The sequence below is a fragment of the Eubalaena glacialis genome, chromosome 4, assembly GCF_028564815.1.
Source record: "Eubalaena glacialis isolate mEubGla1 chromosome 4, mEubGla1.1.hap2.+ XY, whole genome shotgun sequence".
In the NCBI taxonomy this organism is placed as follows: domain Eukaryota; kingdom Metazoa; phylum Chordata; class Mammalia; order Artiodactyla; family Balaenidae; genus Eubalaena; species Eubalaena glacialis.
The window spans coordinates 55,448,697-55,472,369 of record NC_083719.1 but is presented as its reverse complement, the minus strand read 5'-3'; the positions used below and the strand labels follow the sequence as shown (position 1 = coordinate 55,472,369).

General features: G+C 39.7%; 1 protein-coding gene and 1 pseudogene across 1 annotated transcript; both read right to left on the bottom strand.

Annotated features, from left to right (window-relative positions):
- Positions 1-406: 406 nt before the first annotated feature.
- Positions 407-22,740, bottom strand: CENPH (centromere protein H). The gene is made up of 9 exons (XM_061187868.1): positions 22,541-22,740; positions 20,066-20,121; positions 12,952-13,000; positions 12,480-12,554; positions 10,305-10,361; positions 6,914-6,977; positions 6,532-6,583; positions 4,332-4,495; positions 407-871 (listed from the first exon to the last, which is right to left on the bottom strand). Exons 1-9 carry the CDS (start codon positions 22,663-22,665, stop codon positions 776-778), a joined length of 738 nt encoding a protein of 245 aa, XP_061043851.1. The 5' UTR covers positions 22,666-22,740; the 3' UTR covers positions 407-775.
- Positions 20,560-21,532, bottom strand: LOC133089510 (mesoderm-specific transcript homolog protein-like; annotated as a pseudogene).
- Positions 22,741-23,673: the final 933 nt, after the last annotated feature.

Below are 23,673 nucleotides of genomic sequence, written 5' to 3'. Positions count from 1 at the left end.
ATGATTGAGGTGCTTTATTTGGGTGTCTGTCTAAAAATGCGGATGGGGGAGTGAGAGAACTGGGGAAATGGTGGTCAAAGGGTACAAACTTGCAGTTAGAAGATGAATAAATTTTGGAGATATAATGTACAGCACTGTGATTCTAGTTAAAAATACTATATTACATACTTCAAAGTTACTAAGAGGGTAATCTTAAATATCCTCACCATGATAAAGAAATGATAATTATGTAACATGATGGAGGTGTTAGCTAATGCCATGGTGGTCAAATCAACATGTTGTACATCTTAAACTTACACAATGTTATATATCAATTATATCACAAATTTTTTTTAAAAAGGCAAAAGAAAATCTCTAGTGAGATAGAACTAAAATGAGATTTATTTGAATAAAATACAATTGACAGTTGAAAAAAATAAAGATGTGGATATGCTTTTCTAACTTTCCAATATTTTGGTTGACAAACAAATACAGAGAAGTATTCCAAATGAGAGTTGGGACTTCCAGGAATGTTGTTAAAAAAAAAGTCCACATTCAGTGGAAAGCTGGACTAGATATCTTTTGGGACCCTTCCAAGGCTAAGATTTTCAGATTCTTTTAGATTATGCCAGTCACTTTATCATATTTAAAGCAGTAAATTCCATGTAACACTGTTAAGCTAAAAAAAAATTGCAGTATTAGAACAGTTCCAAAAACACTGAAAAGCATTTCACTTGAAATTTGCAATTTAAATGACATTAAAGACAGAAACAAAAAAAATGTCAAAATAGAATTCTTATTGGATCGTGGTGAGATTCTTCTCAAGCTGTAGAACAGTTTCCTTAAGGGCAGGATCCTCTGCCCAGTTGGTTTTACTCCCCAGAATGAGGTTCTGTAATTAAGAAAAAAATTTTTTTAATTAAAGTTCTAAGTACTCTTAAAAATTTAACAAGATTTAAAAAAAATCCTCGGGACTTCCTGAGGCGCAGTGGTTAAGAATCCGCCTGCCAATGCAGGGGACATGGGTTCGAGCCCTGGTCCGGGAAGATCCCACATGCCACGGAGCGGCTAAGCCCGTGCACCTTAACTACTGAGCCTGCGCTCTAGAACCCGCGAGCCACAACTACTGAGCCCATGTGCCACAACTACTGAAGCCCGCGCACCTAGAACCGGTGCTCTGCAACAAGAGAAGCCTCCGCAATGAGAAGCCCGCGCACCGCAATGAAGAGTAGGCCCTGCTCGCCGCAACTAGAGAAAGCCTGCACACAGCAATGAAGACCCAACACAACCAAAAGATAAATAATAAAACAAATAAATAAAATTTTAAAAAAAGAAGGTAGCTTTAAAATAAATAAATAAATAAATAAAATAAAATAAATCCTTTCACTGATCTTATCAAATATTTACAGAACTAGGTGTGAACATTTACTCTGTGATGATGAGAAAAAATAGTAATGCATTCTTGTATCCCCATTTCTACTTTCAGTAAGACTTCAACCTTGATCTCCATAATGCTAGGGAATATTTACAATGTTTACAATAATTTTTATGCTTTGCCAGTTTTTGTGGATAGTTTTTACCTATTAAGGATACTGGTAGTGTGTCCTAAAGGAAAAAGATTGCAGCTGTGGTTCAGAGTTCATTTTGCACTTCTATGGTGAAAAACAATTGAATTGTAAGTAACACGCATTATTTTTACAAGAGGTAAAAGAAGAGCTTAGTTTTTAGCCCTTGTAAAGCTTTAAGACCCTGACAAAGGTGAAGAATATTTTTGCAGTAGACAATGGAGGAATGATTAGGGTTATAATTAATGAAAACTCTGGTCATTATTCTTTTAAAAACTGCAGCTCAATGGTACTGAATTACTAATTGAAATACTGTTAAAATAGATTTTAGAAAATAAGTGTTAAATTGTTATATATAAAAATATGAAAAACCTTGGCCTATATAAGGCACATTTTTGCTATAAGTGAATGAAAGGGATAGTGTATATAAATCCAGTCAAATTTACAAAGGCAGGTGGAGGTAAGCATTCAAACATGACTGAACCACTAAGGGCTCTTTTTCTTTTAGGAACAAAGAGAGCTCCTAAGATTGGGCAAAGCTATATTCCGTTCAACAAAGCAATAGGTTCATTAAATCAAAATTAACACTAATTTAGAGGATATGAATAAAAACTAAGAAACACAGAATAACAGAAATTTCAAAGCAGTAGGAAGGAACATGTGCCAAAGAAAATTAAAATGATTCTGTACTTATTATGCAATCTTCCACTTGACGTTAGCCTAGGGGATCTGGTTATCCCTAATCAAATCACCCGTTGCTACTAAAAAATAGGAGTAAGACCTGGGAAAGAATTTCTTATGGTGAGATATAAGACCTCATATTCTATAAGGATATGCTTTACATATAATTGGCAGTTTTAACTGGGTATCTTCATAATTGAAAACTGGTAGTTTTAAGTATTTCATCTCAACAGTTCCAGAGACATTTTATAATTCAAAAAGTAAAGGAAAAAAAAAGTAAAGAGGGGGCTTCCCTGGTGGCGCAGTGGTTAGGAATCCGCCTGCCAGTGCATGGGACACGGGTTCGAGCCCTGGTCCAGGAAGATCCCACATGCCGCAGAGCAACTAAGCCCGTGAGCCACAACTACTGAGCCTGTGCTCTAGAGCCCGTGAGCCACAACTACTGAGCCTGCAAGCCACAACTACTGAGCCCATGTGCTGCAACTACTGAGCCCGCGCTCCGCAACAAGAGAAACCCCTGCAATGAGAAGCCTGCACACCACAACGAAGAGTAGCGCCCGTGCACCCCAACTAGAGAAAAGCCCGTGCACAGCAACGAAGACCCAATGTAGCCAAAAATAATAAATAAATAAAATAAATAAATTTATTAAAAAAAAAAAAAAAGTAAAGAGGGACTTCCCTGGTGGTCCAGTGGCTAAGACTCCACTCTCCCAATACAGGAGGCCCGGGATTGATCCCTGGTCAGGGAACTAGATCCCACATGCCGCAACTGAGAGTTCGCATGCCGCAACTAAAGATACCGCACGCAGCAATGAAGATCCCGGCACAGCCAAATAAATAAATAAATATATATTAAAAAAAAAAAGTAAAGAAAAACCTCCAGGCTAAATGAACACATAAAATTTAAAAACTGACACGATGGGGACTTCCCTGGTGGTGCAGTGGTTAAGAATCCGTCTGCCAATGCAGGGGACAAGGGTTCGATCCCTCGTCCGGGAAGATCCCACATGCTGTGGAGGAACTAAGCCCGTGCGCCACAACTACTGAGCCTGCGCTCTAGAGCCTGCGAGCCACAACTACTGAGCCCGCGTGCCACAACTACTGAAGCCCCTGCGCCTAGAGCCCGTGCTCTGCAACAAGAGAAGACATTGCAATGAGAAGCCCGAGCACCACAACAAAGAGTAGCCCCTGCTCGCCAGAACTAGAGAAAGCCCGTGTGCACCAAAGAAGACCCAACACAGCCAAAAAATAAATAAATAAATTTAAAAAATAAAAATAAAAAAAACCGTGACATGACAATAACTACCAACATTCATTGAGAATTTGCTTCGACCAGACACTATGCTAAACAGATTAACATGAATTATCACCTTTAGTTCTAATAATCACTCTTTCTACACAAGGAAACTAATGCTTAGAAAAGTTAAATAATTTCCTCAAGGTCAGCAACTTTTTTTTTTTTTTAATTAATTAATTTTATTTTATTTATTTGTGCGTGGGCTTTTTCTAGTTGCAGCGAGCGGGGGCCACTCTTTGTAGCGGTGCGTGGGCTTCTCATTGCGGTGGCTTCTCTTGTTGCGGAGCATGCGCTCTAGGCGCGTGGGCTTCAGTAGTTGTGGCATGCAGGCTCAGTAGTTGTAGCGCACAGGCTTATTTGCTCCGTGGCATGTGGGATCTTCCCAGACCAGGGATCGAACCGTGTCCCCTGCATTGGCAGGCGGATTCTTAACCACTGTGCCACCAGGGAAGTCCCTCAGCAACTATTAAGTAGCTGGCAGGATCTTAACTCTAGATTCCCATCACCTGCATCCATGTTTTCCCCATTTCCCAACTAGGAGTCTAATGTTCTCCACCGTTATACCATTCTGCCTCCACAGAGCTGCTGAAATCATTTCCATTTATAAATGCCTAAGGTCTAACTATAACAAAAAACCAAACCCTTAAATGCTAAATAGACATAAATTCAAGATATATGTAAACAGATCGATATTCAGTACTGAATTATTTAGTAAGATCAAAAACTAAATGAAAATAAGCCTGAAAGTAATAGAACCAATCATTTTTTAAAAGTTCTTTACCCCCCTTCCTATTTTATAAAAATATTACCTGGAACACATGTTGAATAACTGTAGTAATCTGTATCTCCATCTCCAGGTTTTGTTGTATGGTCTTTATCTTGCTCGAATTTTCCATACTAGCCAAATCATCTTTCTGTTTGTTCTTTTCAGACTGTATTTCTAAAAGCTTCCTTTCTGAAGCTTGTTTTAACTCTATTGGGTTAAAAATAAAACGATATACTATATATGATAACTCCTATAAACAAGAATCTTGAAAACTTATGAAGCAGAACAGTTACTGATTATTTCAGTCAAGAGAAAATTTTTAATAAGCAGCATTTTAGGCTGCAGTTCCATTTTGATCTGAAAATGATTTCTCTGGTGCAAAACACCAATATTTTAATTTCATACTTGGTAATGTCCTCTGTGAGATGTTCAAGGTATGTATGTATGACAAAGATACTGTCTACAAACGTTTGCTGTGGCATCATGTCAAAGAGGACTTACTCTGGGTTGCCAAAAAAATAGCAGGAGATATATGTAAGGAAATACTTTCCCCCCCTTTATTTACAAAAATTACAATATCAACAAGATGAATTTTCAAGGAAAGGTAAGATTCCCTTCTCCAGGGATAAATACCATCAACCATTTTTTGTTGTTGTTCCCGAAATGTTCTGAGAACTAAACTAGAGATCTTCCTGATAAACCCATCTTAAGTTGAAAATATCCTAAGTCAAAAACGCATTTAGTACACCTAATCTATCAAACATCACAGCTTAGCCTAGCCTACCTTAAACATGCTCAGAACACTTACATTAGCCTGCAAATGGGCAAAATCATCTAACACAAAGCCTGTTTTATAACAATGTGTTAAATATCTCATGTAATTTACTGAATACTGTACTGAAGGTGAAAAACGTAATAGTTGTAAGTGTATTGGTTTTTTACCCTTGTGATCACGTGGCTGATAGGAGCTGGGGCTCAATGTTGCTGCCCAGCATCATATGGGAGTATGTTATTAGCCCAGGAAAAGAGCAAAATTCAAAATCTGAATTCAGTTTCTACTAAATGCATATCATCATAAAGTCAAGAAATCATTAAGTCGAAACATCATAAGTTGGGGACAGATAGTATTTGAAAACATAAATGGGTGTATCTCAGGAGCTTGGTTCCTTGACAGGAATGCAATGGAGAAAAAGCCAAAAGGTGATTAGATCAGATGACCAGGACTACTTCTAACCCTGAGATTACTTACAAAAAGGCAAATCTACATAATGTTTTAAAATAATAAATCATGCCTATACTGTTAAATGAAAAAAGCAGTTTACAACACAGAATAAAATTATACCAATTTTATTTTATAAATAAGAAGCATTGAAGATCGATTATCTCTTGATAAAATTAAAAATTTAACTTTTCCTATGTACGTTTTTCTGTTTCTAAATTCTTTATAGAGAATATGTGTTACTTCTGAAATACATTTCAATAAAACATTTCAATGCAAAAAGCCACCTCATGTTCATTAAGTTAAAAAGCTGTAGAACCATATGTATCAAGTGATCATTTAAAAATTATGTTTAGGGGGCTTCCCTGGTGGCACAGTGGTTAAGAATCCGCCTGCCAATGCAGGGGACACGGGTTCGAGCCCTGTTCTGGGAAGATCCCACATGCCACGGAGCAGCTAAGCCCATGCGCCACAACTACTGAGCCTGCGCTCTAGAGCCCGTGAGCCACAACTACTGAGCCCACATGCTGCAACCACTGAAGCCCGCGCGCCTAGAGCCCATGCTTGGCAACAAGAGAAGCCACCGCAATGAGAAGCCGGCGCCCCGCAACTAGAGAAAGCCCGCGCACAGCAACGAAGACCCAACGCAGCCAAAAATAAAATAAAATAAATAAATTTAAAAAAAAATTATGTTTATATAAATACATTTATATGGGTGTGGGGAAAGGCCTGGAATGATGTACTCCTAACTGCGGTCACACAGGACGGAGGTATGGCTTTCACATTATACTTTTTTGTATTATTTGATATTCTTTCCCCCACTGAGAATGTCTTAATTTTTGTGATTTAAAGTTCTAAAACAGCAAATCAAGCAAAATCCATTTTATATACTACTTTTTAAATTGCTATGTCCAAAGTTTTAAGAAAATTAAAAAATTTTTCACTGATTGAGAGATCTGGCCTTATCAATCTTCATATTAAGTGAAAATGTGTTCTCCAAAAAAAAAAAAAGTGTTCTACATACGCAATCTCTTCTTTCTAACATCAAGCAATTTTTCTTCCACGTCCCGAGTTTCCTGTTAATAGAAATAAAAAGATTAAGGCACATAACCTAAGAACACATCAATAATATTTAAATCACTGAATTTTATCTATTCATATTTTCTAGAGCTCCAGTTTTCAATTCCTCTGTTTCCACACAACAAAAGGGAAAGGAAAAGTAGCTTAAATGATAAGTAGATAATTAGTCAGAAATAATGGAATTATGGAAAAGAGAGAAAACTTAAGGACAGTGAATTCCAACCTTATCAGTCTCTTTGGGCAATCCTATTTAGTCACATACAGTTATCAGCAAGAATGTTACTGAAATCATGAGAATGCATAAGCAGCTTTATATTCAAAGTTACCTGCTGTGATTTCATTACTAATTTATTTAGACTTAGTATTTGTTTCATGTTATCCATGAGCACACTGAAAAGGAATAAAAAATATGATTTATTAACAGTTAAAAAAACTCAATTAAGAAATCAGTTAGCATATATTTACTTTCATTATATTCACTGTACACTTCAATAGAAAGTCACTGTTTAACAAAATAAGTCTGGAAAAGTTTGATGTAAACTAAATTTCTGTTTAGAATTAGAGATGCATTTCCCTAGAAAAATTTTTGCTCACAGACAACAAAGAATATCAAATAACATTTCTTTTGTTTTTTTTCTTGGCCGCACTGCATGGCATGTGGGATCTTAGTTCCCCGACCAGGGATCGAACCGGTGCCCCCTGCAGTGGAAGCTCGGAGTCTTAACCACTGGACCACCAGGGAATTCCCCAGGAACATTTCTAAAAATCTCATATTTAGGGAGAAAATACCCTAACAGCTTGCTAATACATAGCTTTTTTTTTGGAAATAGACTTTAGTTTTTAGACAAGTTTTAGGTTCACAGCAGAACCGAGTAGAAGGGAAGCCCACGTACACGCTGCCCCCACGGTTGCACAGCCTCCCCCAGCAGAGCGGTCCATTTGTTACAAATGATGAACCTACAGTGACGCATCATTATCACCCAGAGGCCATGGTTTACATTAGGGTTAAGGTTCACTCTTGGTGTTGTACATCCTATGAGTTGACAAATGTATAATGACATGTATCTACCATTATCATATCATACAGAATAGTTGCACTGAATAAACTGCTTTTATTCCCATTTCTCCAACAAGTATTTTTTTTTCTTTTTAAATTAGTTAATTTATTTATTTTTGGCTGCGTTGGGTCTTTGTTGCTGCGCACGGGCTTTTTCTCTAGTTGTGGCGAGCGGGGGCTTCTCTTGTTGCGGAGCACGGGCTCTAGGCGTGCGGGCTCAGTAGTTGTGGCTCGCGGGCTCTAGAGTGCAGGCTCAGTAGTTGTGGTGCATGGGCTTAGTTGCTCTGCGGCATGTGGCATCTTCCTGGACCAGGGCTTGAAACCGTGTCCCCTGCATTGGCAGGCGGATTCTCAACCACTGCGCCACCAGGGAAGCCCCTCCAACAAGTATTTCTGAGTGACTACTACATGGCAAGACTGTGCCAGGCACCAGGAATATAAAATAGAATAAAACATAGTACATGTTTTCAAAGAGGAAAGAATCTTATGGGGGAAAAAATAAATCCACAACCATCATATGGTTTCATTACAACCAGTAATGGATATGAACCCTTGTAAGAGTTGTGCAAAGGGTGGAACAAGGGAAATCCTTGAGTCTTAAAGGATGTAAAGTACAGTTGAACCTTGAACAATGCGGGTGGGGTGAGTGGTTAGGGACACCAACCATCCCACACAGTCAAGAGCACTGCTATCTCTGCCTCAAAAACAAAGGAATTAAATGACTCACCCAAGGGCAGAAAGCTGAAACAGTTTGGATCAAACCCTAGTTCTTCTGATTCCACATATTGTGACCTCTAACTAAACACAATCTTCCCCCATATTTAGTTAATTTAAAGATCTGTAAAATGAAAATACAGGTACCATATTTATCGAAAAAAACCCCAAACAACCTGCATATAAGTGGACTTGGGCAGTTGAAACCCAGGTTGTTCAAGGGTCAAGTGTAATTATGAAGATTACCTAGATCAAGCAGTTTAGTACGGCTGGAGTAAAAGGGTGGAAAAAAGACTGGTCGAGAATAGTGGTTCTCAAATTACAGAGTGCCACAATCCCTTGGGAGGCTTGTTAAATGTGGATTGCCAGCTTCCCAGCTTCAGAGATTCTGAGTCAGCAGGTTTGGGATGGGACCAGCAATGTGACCATTGTGAAAATACTAATTATCCTGATAATCAGCCAGGCGTGAGAAACACTGTAGAAGGAGTTTACCTGGGAGGCTGAAAAAGGGGACTATTTGCACAGACCTGTGAGAGCTGAACTCATTTTCTGCTAGTTACAGCTATACGTGGTTGTAAACTTTAAGACGGGCTAAAGGCGCTGCCTTAGCCTACCTGGCTTTGTGCTGTCTTTGGTGTCAATGCGATGAATCTATCCTGCACTCCTTTAACTCAAGAATGTTTTAAGCTCTCCTTTCATGGGGGAGCAATATTTAGAGAGCTCAAATTCAGATTTTAGGATTTATGTAATCCTGGAGTTAAATGGAATATGGGAGGAATGGGTATCAGTCTGGGCTAAGACGTCCAGATAGAAAAAGTGCCAGATCCATCTTGGTACTTTTCCGGTGCCAACAGTGGGGTGGTGGTGGTGGTGGTATTTTATCACAAGATTAGAGCTTTGGGAGATAAAATCACAGGTAAGGCCCCGGTGGCCAGGCACTTAGGATCAGATTAGAGATGACCTTGATTGCCAGGCAAATTACTGCACCTATGCAAGCTCATTTCTGCCAATAAAAAAATGAGGAGTATATTTCCTATCTCATTAAGTTGTTGTTGGCTTAAATGAGATAGCATTGCTCCTGTTTTACAGTAAATCCCAAATGAAAGTTAACTTTCAAAACCTTCCTTCAGGGGCTTCCCTGGTGGCACAGTGGTTGAGAATCCGCCTGCCAATGCAGGGGACATGGGTTCAAGCCCTGGTCCAGGAAGATCCCACATGTCGTGGAGCAACTAAGACCGTGTGCCACAACTACTGAGCCTGCGCTCTAGAGCCTGCGAGCCACAACTACTGAGCCCGCATGTCACAACTACTGAAGCCCATGTGCCTAGAGCATGTGCTCCGCAACAAGAGAAGCCACTGCAATGAGAAGCCCGCATACCGCAACGAAGAGTAGCCCCCTCTCACCGCAACTAGAGAAAGCCCGCGCACAGCAACAAAGACCCAATGCAGCCAAAAATAAATAAATAAAACAAATAAATTTATTAAAAACAAAAACAAAAACAACCTTCCTTCAAAATTCTCAGATTGGGGACTTCCCTGGTGGTCCAGTGGTTAAGACTCCACGTTCCCAATGCAGGGGGCCCGGGTTTGATCCCTGGTCAGGGAACTAGATGCCACATGCCGCAACTAAGACCTGGTGCAGCCAAATAAATAAATAAATATTAAAAAAAAAAAAAAAAATCCCAGATTGTATAGGTAAAACCTCCATTGCTTCTTAGGGTCCCGATCTATATGAAACAAGATGTCAACAGGACTATAAAAGTTGTAATGATGAGAAGGGCCCACAGAAATTCTGTCATGTTTCTTATTCCCCAGATAAAGGTGGTCGGCAGTGACAGGTAATTAAAAAAAAAAAAATTCATGGAACTAGTCATTATGCAGATCTCCCTTATTCCCATCCTTACCAAATCCAGAAAAAATAAAATAAAACAAACAAAAAAACATACCTAGTCTTGGTGTTAATTTTCTCCAGGTGTTTTTTAAGTGCACTTGAAAGCTGCATCCTATAGAGGAAAAAAGCTTCCATTATAAAACATGGATAACATTTAGGGTACATTGAAAAAGAAAATTTAAAAATACGACAAGGTGAAGATTGATTTCTCTTTAAATATAACAAAACAAAAGTAGGTTTTTAAACAGTATCATATGGGAAATACTTTGATAAGTAAGTTATAGAAATATGAAGGAACACCAATATGGATGGGGTTGTTGCATGCGGTTGTGCATATGGCCAGAGACGGGGGCTGAGCAGACCTGACACCCAGCCTGAACTTGCTCTCCAAGCCGTCCACCTTGGTGCGGGGCTGCGAGGAAGCATTAAGGCACTACAAAATGTAATGTACAACACGATAAACATGTTTAACACTGCTGTAAGTTATATATGCAAGTTGTAAGAGAATAAATCCTAAGAGTTCTCATCACAAGAAAAAATTTTTTTTTGCTATTTCTTTAATTTTGTATCTATATGAGATGATGGATGTCCATTAAACCTACTGTGATAATCATTTCAGGATGCATGTAAGTCAAAACATTATGCTGCACACCTTAAACTTATACAGTGCTGTATGTCAATTATATCTCAATAAAACTGGAAGAAAAAAAAAGGTACTACAGAGATCAACATGGGCCCGAAATGGGTAGAGTTAGGGAATACAAAACCATACTTGATGGTGAACTTTAAAATGTGTCTATGTACAAGCAAGCACTGTAATTTATTTTTAAATTCAAATAGTTAATAAATAATAATAAAAAGGCAATCGGGGCTTCCCTGGTGACGCAGTGGTTAAGAATCCGCCTGCCAATGCAGGGGACACAGGTTCGAGCCCTGGTCCGGGAAGATCCCACATGCCATGGAGCAACTAAGCCTGCGCGCCACAACTACTGACCCTGTGCTCTAGAGCCCGAGAGCCACAACCACTGAGCCTGCGAGCCACAACTACCGAAGCCCACACACCTAGAGCCTGTGCTCCGCAACAAGAGAAGCCACTGCAATGAGAAACCCATGCACCGCAAAGAAGAGTAGCCCCTGCTCACCGCAGCTAGAGAAAGCCTGTGCACGGCAATGAAGACCCAAAGCAGCCAAAAATAAATTAAAAAAAAAAAAAAAAGGCAATCAGCTCAGCAATATTAGTCATTTCATTAAAGAGGGATATCTTAATAGCTCTGAAGTCACCTTAGTTAAAAAATATGATCTATATAATGAGCCAGCATATGAAATGAGGGAAAAAAGTTCACTGCTAGAAGCAATTAAAAGGGCTTTAACTACTTTTCAATTAAATGTAAATAAATTCATCTGGGACGGCCAGAAATACAAGGAAAAAACTGTTAGAGTCATTCACATAATTGAGATTATTAATTCAGATCGTAAGTCTATAATAGAGACCACTGTTTGTCTTATTAACAACTGTATGCCAGCTCCAGCACAAAGCTTACGACACAGTAAGCACTCAAATATTTGTTGAATGAATTTTAAAATATATATGCAAAGCCTAAAATTAAAAATATATTTAAACTCAATGACAATTCTTTCACTCCATTAAGAGTTACTAGAATAGGGGACTTCCCTGGTGGTCCAGTGGTTAAGAATCCACCTTCCAATTCAGGGGACACGGGTTCGATCCCTGGTCGGGGAACTAAGATCCCATATGCCGTGGGACAACTAAGCCCTTGAGCCACAACTACTGAGCACACAAGCCACAACTAGAGAGCCTGCATGCCGCAACTGTTGAGCTCAAGCGCCAAAACTAGAGAGGAGCCCACGCGCCGCAACGAAGATCCCGCATGCCCCAACTAAGACCCGATGCAGCCGAAAAATAAAATAAAATAAATAAATATTTTTTTAAAAAAGTTACTGGAGTAAATGAATCCATATAATCCTTTCAAACACAGAATGAGATTTAACCTCACACTTTTATTGTCTTGATTGACATTTCCTTATTAACCCTATCTTCTGTAACTTCTTCAAATGAAGACATTAACAAATGATGTAACTTTTCCCTCAGCGTTCAAAATTTGTGGGACCATTATCTAAACATCATTTTGATTGACTACTTCAGACTAGTCAAAATAGCCCCTCCACCTTGAGCCATACCCATTTTGCATACTTAAAAGGTAATAATTACCTGTCTAACGCAAGCTTTTTCATTTCAAAAGCAATTTTTGCCTCTTCAATTTCCTTTTCCAGTTCTTCAATTTTACTGCCAAAGAAGCATGAACAAAAGAATTTCAGCAATATCAGAAAAAGTAACTACTGGAATAAAGGTATAAAGTAAATCTTTGAAGAAAGTAAAATTCCTGTTCTCTAAATAAAAGTATTCTACAGGCTCCCCACACCTATGCATTTACAGATTTGGTAAACTGATTCCTGCTATGATACTTTGCTAAGTATCTTGTTAAGGTGTGGAGGATGCCAAAAGTGCTAATACGATCACTCATGTGCATGTAAGTCTACAGCCCATATCAACAACTTCTCAATACGTGCATGACAAATTACTTGGGAAAAAAAAGGAAAGGAAAAAGAAAGACAATATTGTAAGATGGATAATATTATTAAATCTGTAAAAACCACAACTAAAATTTTAAAATATGACCTACGCTTCAATTTGCTTTTCCTGCATGATTTGTTCTGGAGTTTTTTCTTCATCTACAAATAAATAAATTTTTGATGTTAGTAGTATTTTATAAAAGCATTCTCCAACAGAAATATAATGTAAGCCACAATTGCAAACCAAATATGCAATTTTTAATTTCATTTCCACACTACAAAAGAAACAAGTAAAATTAATTTTAATATAGCTTATTAAACCCAATAGATCCAAAATATTGTCATTTCAACATGTAATCAATTTCTAATTACTAGTGAAATATTTCACAATCTTTTCTTCTGTGCATATTTTACATTTATAGTCCTTCTCAGTGAGGACTAACCACATTTCAAGTGTTCAACGGTCACATGGAGCTAATGGCTAACACGTCAGACAGCACAGTTTTAGAATGATAGAAAAAGAGTAAAAAATGAACAAGATCAATGTAAAAAAAAAAAACTGTATGTCTATATATTAGCAACAAACAATAGGAAATCAAAATTTAAAAATACAGGGGCTTCCCTGGTGGCGCAGTGGTTGAGAATCTGCCTGCCAATGCAGGGGACATGGGTTCGAGCCCTGGTCTGGGAAGATCCCACATGCCACGGAGCAACTAGGCCCGTGAGCCACAACTACTGAGCCTGCACGTCTGGAGCCTGTGCTCCGCAACAAGAGAGGCCACGATAGTGAGAGGCCTGCGCACCACGATGAAGAGTGGCCCCCGCTCGCCGCAACTAGAGAAAGCCCTCACACAGAAACGAAGACCCAACACACACAAAAATAAATAAATAAATTTAAAAAAAGAAAAAACATGTAAAATTGAATGCAAAAACACAAACTACTTACGGATAAATTTAACAAAATACGTGTATGACCTATACACTGAACACTACCAAATACTATAAGTTAATTTAATTTAATTAATAAATTAATTTGTTTTTGGCTGTGTTGGGTCTTCATTGCTGCATGTGGGCTTTCTCTAGCTGTGGCGAGCAGGGGTTACTCTTCGTTGTGGTGCGTGGGCTTCTCACTGCGGTGGCTTCTCTTAATGTGGAGCATGGGCTCTAGGCACACGGGCTTCAGTAGTTGCAGCACGCAGGCTTTAGTAGTTGTGGCTCGCAGGCTCTAGAGCACAGGCTCAGTAGTTGTGGTGCATGGGCTTAGTTGCTCCGTGGCATGTGGGATCTTCCCGGACCAGGGCTCAAACCCGTGTCCCCTGCACTGGCAGGTGCATTCCTAACCACTGCGCCACCAGGGAAGTCCCCACTACAAAATACTGAAATGGAAAGATACACTATCTACATGTATTGGGAGAATCATTATCGCTAATATAACAATTTCACCCATATTGATCTACAGATCCCACTCAAATCCCAGTCAAATCTGTAGAAATTGACAAACTGATTTTAAGTGCATATAGAAAAACAAAGGACCAAGAAGAGTCAAAGCAATTTTGACAAAGAATGTTGAAGGACTTACAAGAGCTGATAATCAAGACTTACTATAAAGCTACAGTAATCTAAACAGTGTAGTACCATTGTAAAGATAGACAAATACCTCAAAGGAACAAAAGAAAAAGTCCAGAAATAGACCTACACATATACAATGGATAAAGAAAAGTCTTTTCAACAAACAGTGCTAGAAAAACTGGATTTCTATATGGAAAACAAATGAACCTTGATCCTTACTTAGCGCACACCATACAGAAAAGTTAATCCCAAAGTAGCAGGATACAAAATTAATGCACAGAAATCTCTTGCATTCCTATATACTAATGATGAAAAATCTGAAAGAGAAATTAAGGAATCACTCCCATTTACCATTGCAACAAAAAGAATAAAATACTTAGGAATAAACCTACCTAAGGAGACAAAAGACCTGTATGCAGAAAACTATAAGACACTGATGAAAGAAATTAAAGATGATACAAACAGAGGGAGAGATATACCATGTTCTTGGATTGGAAGAATCAACGCTGTGAAAATGACTATACTACCGAATATCTATCTATAAATTCAATGCAATCCCTATCAAACTACCAATGGCATTTTTCACAGAACTAGAACAAAAAATTGCACAATTTGTATGGAAACATAAAAGACCCTGAATAGCCAAAGCAATCTTGAGAAAGAAAATTGGAGCTGGAGGAATCAGGCTCCCTGACTTCAGACTATACGACAAAGCTACAGTAATCAAGACAGTATGGTACTGGCACAAAAACAGAAATATAGATCAATGGAACAGGATAGAAAGCCCAGAGATAAACCCACACATATATGGTCACCTTATTTTTGATAAAGGAGGCAAGAATATACAATGGAGAAAAGACAGCCTCTTCAATAAGTGGTGCTGGGAAAACTGGACAGCTACATGTAAAAGATTGAAATTAGAACACTCCCTAATAACATACACAAAAATAAAATGGATTAAAGACCTAAATGTAAGGCCAGACACTATCAAACTCTTAGAGGAAAACATGGGCAGAACACTCTGACATAAGTCACAGCAAGATCCTTTTTGACCCACCTCCTAGAGAAATGGAAATAAAAACAAAAATAAACAAATGGGACCTAATGAAACTTAAAAGCTTTTGCACAGCAAAGGAAACCATAAACAAGACCAAAAGACAACCCTCAAAATGGGAGAAAATATTTGCAAACGAAGCAACTGACAAAGGATTAATCTCCAAAATATACAAGCAGCTCATGCAGTTCAATATCAAAAAACCAAACAACCCAATCCAAAAATGGGCAGAAGACCTAAAGAGACATTTCTCCAAAGAAGATATACAGATTGCCAACAAACACATGAATGGATTCTCAACATCCTTTCATTAGAGAAATGCACTAATCATTAGAGAAATGCAAATCAAAACTATAATGAGGTATCACCTCACACTGTTAAGAATGGCCATCATCAGAAAATCTACAAACAACAAATGCTGGAGAGGGTGTGGAGAAAAGGGAATCCTCTTGCACTGTTGGTGGGAATGTAAACTGATACAGCCATTATGGAGAACAGTATGGAGGTTCCTCAAAAAACTAAAAATAGAACTACCATACGACCCAGCAATCACACTACTGGGCATATACCCTGAGAGAACCATAATTCAAAAAGAGTCATGTACCACAATGTTCACTGCAGGTCTATTTACAATAACCAGGACATGGAAGCAACCTAAGTGTCCACCAACAGATGAATGGATAAAGAAGATGTGGCACATATACACAATGGAATATTACTCAGCCATAAAAAGAAACGAAATTGAGTTATTTGTAGTGAGGTGGATGGATCTAGAGTCTGTCATACAGAGTGAAGTAAGTCAGAAAGAGAAAAACAAATACCATATGCTAACACATATATATGGAATCTAAAAAAAAAAAAAAAAAATGGTTTTGAAGAACCTAGGGGCAGGACAGGAATAAAGACACAGACATAGAGAATGGACTTGAGGACACGGGGAGGGGGAAGGGCAAGCTGGGACGAAGTGAGAGAGTGGCATAGTCATATACACACTACCAAATACAAAACAGATAGCTAGTGGGAAGCAGCCACAGAGCACAGGGAGATCAGCTCGGTGCTTTGTGTCCACCTAGAGTGGTGGGATAGGGAGGGTGGGAGGGAGACACAAGAGGGAGGAGATATGGGTATATATGTATATGTATAGCTGATTCTCTTTGTTATACAGCAGAAACTAACACACCATTGTAAAGCAATTATACTCCAATAAAGATGTTAAAAAAAAAAAAAAAGAATCACAGTCCTGAATGTTAAACCTAAAACCTTAAGACTTCTAGAACAAAACACAGGAGAAAATCTTTGCAACGTTGGGGTAGTCACAGTTTCTTAGAAAGAACTCAAAAACCACAAACCACAAAAGAAAAGAGTGAAAAATAGTGCTTCATCAAAATTAATGCCTTCTGCTCCTCAAAAGACACCGTTAAGGAAATAAAAAAGCAAGCAACAAACTAGGAGAAAATTTCTGCCATATATATGTATACATATGTATATACACACACACATATATATTTATTTATTTACCTGAAAAAGGACTGTATTCTTGTTTTTAAAGGAGTGAATATTTTATTCTTTAGTGTTTAATAGAATACATCATGTATTCAGTTATAATTAAAGAACTCAAACTCAATGAGACTAACAATCCAATTAAAAAATGGGTAAGGGGCTTCCCTGGTGGCGCAGTGGTTGAGAATCTGCCTGCCAATGCAGGGGACACGGGTTCGAGCCCTGGGCTGGGAAGATCCCACATGCCACGGAGCAACTAACCCCGTGCGCCACAACTACTGAGCCCACGTGCCACATCTACTGAAGCCTGCACACCCTAGAGCCTGTGCACTGCAACTACTGAGCCCACACGCTGCAACTACTGAGCCTGTGCTCCACAGTAAGAGAAGCCACTGCAGTGGGAAGCCCACACAGTGCAGTGAAGAGTAGCCCCCGCTCGCTGCAACTAGAGAAACCCACGCACAGCAACGAAGACCCAACATGGCCAAAAAATAAATAAACTAAAAAAAAATGGTGAATTTTGTTACACGAATTAAGTCACAAAAGGAAGATGTCAGAAACAAAAAAATACATACCATATAAATCCATTTACATCAAATTCTAGAACAGTGCTGTCCAAAGCACTGTTCTCTTCTGTGATGAATGAAATGCTTAATATCTGCACTGTCCAATATGGTAGCCACCAGCCACATTGTGGCTTAAGCATTTGATATGTGATTAGTGCAACAAAGAATTTTAAATTTTATTTGATTTTAATTAACTTAACTTTAAAAGGCCACCTGTAGCTAGTGGCTACTGTATTGGACAGCACAACTCTAGAAGACAAATCTATAGCAACAGAAATCAAATTGATGGTTGCTGGGGTCAGGGTGGGGACTGAGTGTCAAGTGGCATGGGGAGGTGTGACAGAAATGTTCTATGTCTTGATTGGGGTGGTAGTTACAGAGATATATACATTTGTCAGAACTCAACAAATTGTACCCTTAAAATAGATGCACTTATTGTAAAAAAAATTTCTTCACGCAATAAAGTCTCAGTAATATATTTTTTAATGGTAAAACACTAATCAATTTTAGACAAATATCTTCTCTCAAAGACTACAACCTAACTACTTATGGTCTGCTTCAAATCTGTCCTCTCCTTTAGTTGTAGAAATTCTAGAGTGTGGACTATTAAATCTACTCAAGTTTTCAGATGTCACAACCCTTTAAAAATAAAATTATCTATACAGGGAAAACAAGAACTGCATGAGGAGGCAGACTCTTTTATCACTTGGATTTTAGCTTTAAGGTCATCTTCTCGAAGAAGCCGTCTCTGATTCCTCTATCTAAAGTAGACACTCCCTCTTATCACACCATTATTTCCTTCATCACATTTACCTCACCTCATAATTATCTCACATGTTTCTTTGCTTACCTGTTTTGCTACATAGAATTTAAGCTCCATGAGGGTAAAGTCTGCCTTGTTCAACACCATATCTCCATCCCTAGCATCAATTCATTCAACTATGAGTGCAGGAATACTCATAGAGATAATTTTTCAATGGTCCAAATTTTGAATAGCTTTTCCCCTATACCTCATCGTCTAAGATCAAATATACTTTTTTATTATGTGGGCTCTCATGCCAGAAAAAGCATTAGGCATGTCCTACTTCTCATCTCTAAGGTAAACATAATTGGTTTAATACAAGGAACATGGGCTTTGGAAACAAGAACACCATTAATTCCTCCAGGGGAAGGGCAGTGACCTACTAACCATCTTTGAGGTAAGCATTTTTTAAATTGAAGTATAGTTGATTTACAGTGTTGTATCAGTTTCAGGTATACAGCAAAGTGATTCATTTTATATATATATATATATATATATATATTTTTTTTTTTTATATATGTAATAGATATACTTTTTCAGGAGGTAAGCATTATTGATGTAACAAAAGGGACATGGCTTTGGAGGCAAGAAGGCCTGGTTCATATCCTAGTTCCTATAGTTACTAGTTACAGTAAGCAGAAAACAGGCTGGGGGGCCCATTTTTTTAGGGTTTGGTTTGGTTTGGTTTTTTGCATAATATGACTTTAGAAACCCTGGAATGGAGATGGAAAACACACCAGAAATGCCTTCAGATCTATGGCCTTAAAGACAGCTTGAGCAGAGCTCAAAAATTACCTAAGTTCAAACACGGATTCAGGGAAGTGATTAAGACATCTATGAGGTGCCTTAGCTTTTCCACAATTTTTTTTTTTAAAAAGATTTATTTATTTATTTATTTTGGATGTGCCAGGCCTTAGTTGCGGCACATGGGTTCTTTTAGTTGCGGCACGCAGGCTTCTTAGTTGCGGCATGCATGTGGGATCTAGTTCCCTGACCAGGGATTTAACCTGGGCCCCCTGCGCTGGAAGCGCAGAGTCTCATCCACTGGACCACCAGGGAAGTCCCTCCACAATTCTTGACTCCACCTAGTGTACTATTTGATTTTACTCTTTAAGCTTATTTCATAGAGAAAGAAAGAGTAACCAAAATCTATCTTTGTGACCCAAGGGCTTACAATAAATCAGGTGGCTATTAGGTGGTTATTACTTCAGGATGACTAAACCATCATTTTACTACTCTCTTGGTCCCTGAGATTTCTGGATTAATAATTTTAAAAGATAAATTTAAAATTTTTCTGTGTTTAGAATTGAAAATTTTCACTTACGTCTTTATGCCTCTTCTGCTCTCATGCCAATAATACAGTGTTTCTCAAAGTATAGGTCTCAGATCACTTGCTTAACAATCATCTAATCTGCTAATTTAATGTTCAGGTTGTTGATGGTGGTAGCAAGTTTTGTGATTCCCTAAGCCCACAGGGATTTCCCAATTCTCTGATCAACAGAACTTAATTGTCTTGTATTGTTATTTACTTGTTTTATATACATTTCTTGAATTCCTAACTAGTTCCTTAGGGCCAGGGCAAGCCTGCTTTTGCCTTCTTACAGGGTATAGTACTGCATTATGCTGGCCCTCCCATTCCCTAAATAAATAAATTTTTGTAAAATTGGTGTTTGCCCTGGAGTACTGTTCATCAACAAACTCACAAAACCTTATTTGAAAATGAAAATACTTACTTGCATCAACCATTGATTTATATTCCAAGAGTTGTTGTTTGGTCTGTGCTCTTAGCCTGAAAACAGATAAAGAGAAGAAAGTTATATATTTATTGAGGTTTTACTCATTACTACATGATAAATCAACTCATCTTTTTTGCAAGCTGATGCAACAAAATGAGTATAAATAAATAGCATTAAGGTCTTCCAGTTTGGCCTATTTTATTTAAAACGGGCATAAAGAATTTAAGGCCTCAGAAAAATACTCAAAATGAAATACAGCAGGAAAACAGCATCTGTGAGGAAAAGTTTAAAATTTGATTTTTAAATTTATTCTTAATGGGTCATACTGAAATGAGGCTTAAAGAAAAGGGCTACACAAAGAAATAGATCAAAATGAGTCAGGTGGACCTTTGTGAGAGAATAGTGTTTGGTAGCCAGGACCTCTTTTGGGCATTTCTTCCTAAGTGGAATACACAACAGATAAGGGAATAGGGGAAGGTAATACAGGGAAGCTATTCTTTCCAGGAGTTGACGAAGCCCATATATGCATTCAAGAAAGCCATGGGATACTCTAGCTGTGGACAGTGGCTAATATGGCTGTCCAGAATTGACACTGGACTGCAGCAGCATTTTCCTATATGGCTCCAAGAACTCTGGATAGGGACTGACCAGATCCAATGGCTCATAGATAAAATGAATGGGAATAGTTAAACGCAAGAGCTCCCACCCGATGTCTTCTAAACTTCTTCCTCTGATGGATATATTATAAAAGACTGTCGATAACTAAGTTCCCATCACTGTTGCCTATCCCTGTCTACAGGTCCCACAACTCACTCTCAGAGGGTCGGGTACATGGTCCAAAGACTGGGGTGAGACCTTGAGGGAATACAAAGAAGTTCATCAATCATGTGAGGATGGGTGAAAGCATGCCTCCATCTTTGAGAAACCTTTGAAGGAGAGGATGGTGAGTCTTGGGAAATACAACTCTGTTTGACAGAGACTCTTTATAGTAAGCCGATCAGATCAAATCTGCTTGAACCTACAGAGCAGCTCCTGGGCAATGACATCTACAAAATCATGAGACAAAAGGTTGATCCTGAGGTTCTGGAGCCCCAGATGCTGCCAAAGTGCCTCCATGAGGCTGGCCTGCTTAAATATGGAATAGTGTGATCTCAGGTTGTCACTGACACCAACGCCAAAGAAATCGAGGGCGATCACTGAATGAAACTGGACGGTCTGACCTTCTTGTACCAATCATAACTGGATGTTGGAAAGCCACAGAGAAACATGACTATCTCAACTTCCAACCATACCGACAGAATCCTAGTAGAAGACGTGCAGTCCCTTGTAGGTGAAAAATTTCCCTGACAATTTCCACGAGTGAAGAGCAGGAGAAAGTGGGGGTGGGAGGGGAGGCAGAATGTGCAGATAAGCCACAAGCAGAGGCATGGCCAATAGCCCCACTTGGACCCACAATTCCCTCATCCTGATTCAGGTAAGACCTGGGCTACAAGATTTCATGTTTGGGGGAACCTGTTGTGCATTGGTAGGAGGGAATTTTTAAAGTGAGGCTGTGAGGTTTATTATTAGGCAAGGCCTTTCAAAGCAGTGGTAAAGCCGAAATACTTTTACAAAGCTTTTTTTTTTTTTTTTAATCACCTAGTTTTGATTTAGAACAGAAATCTGCAAATTTTTTTCTGTAAAGGACCAGATAGCAAATATTTTAGGCTTTGAGTCATACAGTATCTGCTGTAACTACTCAACTCAGTCCTTGAAGCAGGAAAGTTGTGTTCCAATAAAACTTTACTTAAGGGGACTGAAATTTAATTTCATATAATTTTCATCTGTTATTAAATATTCTTGTGATTTCCCCCCCCCAACCATTTAAACACATGAAAACTATTCTTAGCTTGAGGGGGGTCACACAAAAACAGAGTAGGATGGATAAGGCCAGGGCCACAGTTGCCCACTGGTGTAAAAGACTGATGTCCTTTCTCATCAAATCTTGCCCTAGCAACGTAGAGACGTTGCTTCCTGGTAGAAAATATAACAAATGAAGCTTCTGGATTGAAAAGGGCCACAGCTGTAACAGAAAAGGGCGGAGTCACCTCCCTCCAGTGTATCAGGGCTTCCATGCAACCCACAAAAGGGCTTCCATGCAACCCACAAAAGGGCTCGAAAATCGGGGCCCCAGGGCATGAGTGGGTAAGAATGGAGGCGTTATTACAGCTCTGCAGGCTCTAAGGGCCCTCTGCTAAACGCTGACTCCAGAGTATCTCGTTTAATGCCCACAGCAACTCTGCTAGGAAGCTGTCATTTTTCTCTCCTTTGCCAAGATGAAGAAAGGGGCTTAAAGAGCTTAAGTGAATGATGCAGTCACGCAGCCATTAAGCGACCGACGCTGAATTCGAACCCTGGACATTCTAAGCAAAGCGGGGAGCTCTTAGCCACGACGCCCTCTTGGTTCCCGCCCAGCCGGCCAGAGGGAACAACCTGAGCAGCAGGGTCATGCGGTCCTCGGGACGCGCCGCCTGGGCGCCGGCGACCTGCGGCGGCTCGCCTTCCCCTCTGGAGTCCGCGGTCTCGGCAGCGGCTTGCTCCTCGGACTGCGTCTCCATCCGCGGCGCGAAGAGCTACCACTTAGGACTGGCACACTCTGCCCTAGAACGGACCGCTTTTCCCGCCACTAAATTGACACCAGAAGGGGCCGCGGGGTCATTGCGCCCCGCCCCTTCCGTCGAAGGGCCCCGCCCTTTCCGCCCCGGTCTCTGGTGGCTGCTGTCCCTTCTTTTACACTGGCCTAGGTACTAGTTAAAACCGTTACAGACCGCTAGTGAAAGTTGGAAGCACTTTAATTTAGCGTCAGCTCTGTCGAGTGCTGGGCTAAGGGCTATGCAGCAGCCGTTCGGGGGCACTCCCCGGCTCCTGGCACCGCGGCCTAGAGGGGAGAACCCCGACATCACAGGTCTTTCAGCCTTGGAGCTGGGATAGCCGTTATTGACCCATCTTAGCACTCCCCTTCCATCCGCGGCCTTGGAAGATGGGTGTGCCGGGCAGGCTGGCAGAGATAAACATTGGAGGGTTAGGTAGACTTTTGCTCTGAGCTCATTAGGTCCAGGCGCCTCATTTGGCGGAGAAGAGAGTGGCCCAAGTTCAGAGATACCCACTTCCTCCCCATGAGGCAGTGCAGACTTCCAGTTTGAAATTCAGCTGTCAGTAAGATTCGTAACAGAGTTGGGTGCCCCCAAGTGTCAGTTTGATGATCCGGCACTTTACAATTGAGCTTTCTTAGCTGAGCAGTGACCGGGCAACGCAGGACATAAATGCCTGACTGGTTTGTAGTTTTTCACTATGGTCAGTCATGTAAGGGGGACAATCTTTGCCGCACAAGCACAAGCAGCTCGGGCCTCTAAACAACAGAGCCGAGCATTCCCTTCTATAGCGAGTTTCCCCGGAGTTATACTTGTTCACACAATTCTCCCCTTTCTTCCTATTATCAAAGTAATTCAGCTCCTGGTAAAAGATTCAAAGGCACGGTCGGATGTAAAATGTTAGGTTCACCACTCCTACTGCCAAATTCCTAGAAGAACATTTTGCTTCATTTTTTCTTTACAAAAAAGTGACCC